Source organism: Pleuronectes platessa, chromosome 13, assembly GCF_947347685.1.
Source record: "Pleuronectes platessa chromosome 13, fPlePla1.1, whole genome shotgun sequence".
NCBI classification, from domain to species: Eukaryota; Metazoa; Chordata; class Actinopteri; order Pleuronectiformes; family Pleuronectidae; genus Pleuronectes; species Pleuronectes platessa.
Window position 1 is genome coordinate 23977007 of NC_070638.1, and position 4596 is coordinate 23981602.

The following is a 4596-nucleotide window of genomic DNA, read 5'->3' on the forward strand; positions in this document are numbered from 1 at the left end:
CATGCATTCAAATCCAACATTCCCTCTGTTTTGGTCTCCACCAGCTCATGAAAACATCAGCTTCTTTGGCTGCTAAGTGTGTGTCTGCTGTAGGTAGTTTACAGAGGGGTTATAAGTGTTTTCTCACTGATGAGAGCAGTCAGACGAAACTACAGGTTATTCATGTCCAAAGAGCTGCAGAGCACATGCAGTCTTTTGATAAAAGTTTTTTTGCATAAATAAGTCATACAACTTTAAGAATGTGTCCATTTACAACATACAAGGACTAGATCCAAGTAGTTTATCAACAAGTTGTAAATCTAACTAGTTACCCATGTGTGTTGATTTCAGATGTAGCGTTTCATAAAAGCAGCAGCGGCTTCAGTCAGGGAGTTCTAACATCAAACCTTATTCTCAGTCTAGCTCAACAGTTAAGTTAGTTTTAAGCATCACCATATGAAATGAATTAGTCTGTGCAGTAAGAGTCAGTGTCGCCACACATGAGTTAGTCCAGTTAGCAGACAGTACAGCAGGTTTTGTGTTTTTTCGGGATCCTTTTGATACCTGGTTCCAGCCGTCTCTCTGTCCGTCTGCCTCCAAATCCCTCCTCATATCCAACACTTCCATTGGCTGCACTTCCTGTTGAATAGCTGCTGACATCCGGCTGGGCGTGGCTCTTTCTCTCCTTCACATTGCTGTCCTTACCATCGTCTTCGTTGTCCTCGATGATGACCAGCTCGGCCTTCAGAGAGCCATCAAACTCCTGACCCTGCCCACTGTCATCCTGCGCCGTCTGGAAGCCCATGAAGATGGCTGTGATTGGCTCGGTGGGCTCCATGGCATTGAGGATGGTGTAAGGGGTGTCATCTCGGTAGAGGGGGGAGGGCACTCTGTCAGAGGGGGCTGGACCAGTGTACCGAACAGAGTGGTACGAGGGTGGGTTGTAACAATAAAGTTCTTCTTCATCAACAGAAATGTAATCTTTAAAAGGGATATGATTTAATGGAGTGTAGCAGAGCTGAGGTTGGTATGCTGACACGGCTTCCTGGTCATGTGATCTGGGAGGAGGACAGCCATTGGATCCATTGACTCCATTTATCCTACTGTTCCTAATGACAGTGTTGCTTTGGTGACTTGGAGGCCGACCCTCCTGAACACTGTGACACTTTCTCACCTGGTAAGAACTGCAGTGAGGATCTTTCTGGTTTACATAGTGAGGACCCACCCCCTTGTGGTTTCCAAAGCCATGACCCTCCCTCAGGTTGCTCTGGTTAAGTCTCACTTCCTGCCTCCTGTGAAGGCGCTCCTGGTGACCATGGCGATGCTCATCCTGTAGTTTTCTCAGCATGCAGCCAGGGTCTTCCTGTGCTGCGTTGTTCCTGGGGACCTGGTTACCATAGTGTCCGCCATGGTTACTGACATCACATCTCTCCCCTCTGTCTCTTTCATCTTGGTGGTTGTAAAAGCAGCGCTCCTCCCTCCTGTTGGGATTCTGGTGGTAGTTTTGATTGTTTACTTGATGATGCACTGTGGCTCTTCTAAGGAGCTGTTCCACTTCGCTGGCCGACAGCTCAGATACAGAGGTTCTGTCACGTGACTCCTAAAAGAAGAGAAGAATATGGATCAACACAAAGGCAGGTCAGTGGCTGAGGCAGAAAAAGCAGAAGATCCTGGGAAAATGTGAAAACAGGCAAAAGGAAAAATAGACAGTTTAGAGTTCCCATCATCTATTCTCATTTCTACGCCTCTTATGATACATTCAGTAACATGGCCCCCTGTTAGACCTAGTCATATGGAAAATATCTTATAATGTAACATTTGAATTTGATTCAAATGTAGTTCAGTATGTTTTTATTAAAATCAGATTGTCATCAATTTCTTTACCTTCTCCAGAACTCATTATTGTAAATCTAACTTTATCAACTCACTCTTTCAAGTAATACAGCATCCTGTAAGGCAGACTGTTAACAGGAACAAGAGAAAGGGGACATCACCTTCATTTTAGCCTCTTTACATCGAACTACATTTGGTTTCAGATTAAATTCTATGCTTATATTTATTGCATAGCATATATTTGTGAATTTCCTTTAAATCTCCCATAAAAACAACCAAAAAATATGCATAGTCCCTACGTATCTTTGTCCTGTTCCAGTCCTTTTTTTCCATATGAATCTTTTTGAAGCAATTTGTTCTATACAAATACAGATGGTAATCATTATGATTAACTATGATACCTCTTCTAAAATCAGTGCATAAACACACTTCCTGCCGTCATCGTAAACCTTGAGGCCGGTGTGTTGGTTTAACTCCTCGGTGGGGACGGTTGCTGTAGAAAGGACGGTGCTCTTCCCAGTTAGCAGGTTTTTGGTCACGTTGATCTCCATAGCAAACAGAGCTGAGATACAGGAGGAAGACAGACAGTATAAATGTTCATGCACACTTCGGTGAGCTGTGTCTCTCACAGTCTCCCCCAGATATCCTATCTTAGTCATGAGTACACTATATAAATGCTGACTCGGTTCAAGTTATTTGAGTAGCATTATCTATGCTAGTTCTGTGGCTACTACCTGTGTTCGACCTTTTAGTCTCCCAATAAGGATCTGAGACTTTGACTTACACCTGGTCTCCTCTGCATTGTTACAGCTTGATATTCAAATCACAGGTTTACAGTGCAGCATTACTTACTAGTTTTATCAACAACAAACCAGAGTGCTGTGACTCAATCCCAAACTTAAACTATATACGCACAACTTAAACCATGTAATGTACAATGTGCTTTGAGTGACTCCTTAGAAATGTGAAAAATACAAGACATTATCCCACTCTTTCTTGCTGCGTTTTGCCCCATGTGATTATTTGCTGGTGGAGACAGGGATTCTGGGACATCGGGGATCACTGTGGCGACCTGTAATGGTTCTGTGGCACAGAAAACAAAGCTGCTAACATGGATTCATCTCTGGTGTGGCTTATATCCAGTAAATAGTGCCTCGACTTACCAGGGGCAAAGTTTTCATGGGCCTCCTGGAAAACAAATGCAATTGAGTCAAGGCAAAGTAATCGAGGCACATTACAGCTTTAGGTTTAGGCAAGCATTAACTATGGCTAAGATTATCCCATGCCCTTCATAGATGTTGAATGCACTAATTGGGAATCACTTTGTATAAAAGCGTCAGCTAAATGATATGTAATGTAATGAAGAGATGTCTTTCTTAGATGGACAAAAACCAAGTGTCCATAATGTCAATCATTCAATTTTAAGATGAAGACATATATTTTTTGTGTTTGTGTGTCTGTGTGTGTGTGGGGGGGGGGGGGGGGGGGGGGGGTACCTTAATAATTTCCTCTGGGCTTTTCTCTACAGCCTTCAGCCTGTCGAGGATGAAAATCTCATTGGCGGAAATCATGGACTCCTCCCGCTCCAGAAACTCCACCTCCATCTCTATCCTAGTGGTTCAGAGGAGACACTACAGGTCAGTAACTAACTCTAACTCTGGGTCACACAGGTCACACTGGTACGTGGTGAAGTGTTTGTTTGTGCTGAGCACCTGTGGATGTTGAGCTGCAGCAGCTTAGTCTGTTGCTGGTCAGACAGAAGGCTCTGTTGCTGTGAAAAGTCTGTTGCATTCTGGGAAGCTGAGTCCTGCAGAAGCCACCGCTCTCTCAGACCTTTTTTCTGTTCATTTCATGGAACAGAGGGACACACAGCTTCACTAATGTAGATCATGAGCAGACGAATACAAATAATGTGTAGACAAACAGATGGGCACAGTATTAACTGTTTTCAATTCATCTTAATAAGAGATACTTATCCATCCACACATCACACCTCATCTGGTGTCACTGCTGACTTTTTAAAGATTGATTCAGAAAGATAAACATGTGCTGAACCTTTAGATGCTGTAGTTTCAGTTTCTCTCGGTCCAGTTCCAGTTTCTTCTGTCTTATGTCTTCCTGAATGCGGTGCTTCTCCTAATTCACCAAAGACAAACAGTTTACATTAGCGACTTAAGTTGTCTTTATAACAGATTCCAATAAACTAAAGATGACAGAAGCAATGCAGATATATATATAATTTTCTTTTTCAACATTACTTCTCTGTGCTAATATATACTCAAACACAAATGGATGTTTAGGTTGGTTCAATGTAGCAGATGGCTACAAAACGGAAATGAGACCAGTAGAGTAGAGCATTACAGTGATAGCCTGGAGCCTCTCCTTCAGCAAATCAGACTCCTCCATGCTGCTTTAAGGGAGAGAGAGAGAGAGATGGAAAAGAGAGAAAAAAATCTTCAGCATTTTCTGCATTCTGCACTGATTATCCATGTAAGCCACACAACTGTGATGAAACGGATTTCAACTGAGAGCAGGGAAAACAGCAGTTTATTGGTATTCAAATTTCCAAAAAGAACCATCGTACCAACCTCAGTGTAATATATTGCATCGGAGTATTTCATTTCATTCTATTCCTTTACATTGCAAGGATGACTACAAAAGAACATTCCAGTGGATATAACTGTTAATCCACCAGGACAAGTCCAACCTAAATCTAATTTATAACATGAACTTGGATATACACATCAAATATTTGGTCAGCAGCCAACAACACTAAGATAAAAC

General features: G+C 42.4%; 1 protein-coding gene across 1 annotated transcript; it reads right to left on the bottom strand.

Annotated features, from left to right (window-relative positions):
- Positions 1–493: 493 nt before the first annotated feature.
- palmda (palmdelphin a) lies at positions 494–4218 on the bottom strand. Its single transcript, XM_053438938.1, has 7 exons — positions 4174–4218; positions 3868–3948; positions 3525–3652; positions 3309–3423; positions 2976–3000; positions 2214–2374; positions 494–1579 (listed from the first exon to the last, which is right to left on the bottom strand). The coding sequence occupies exons 1-7, from the start codon at positions 4216–4218 to the stop codon at positions 494–496; spliced, it is 1641 nt and encodes a 546-aa protein (XP_053294913.1).
- Between the last annotated feature and the right edge of the window lie 378 nt (positions 4219–4596).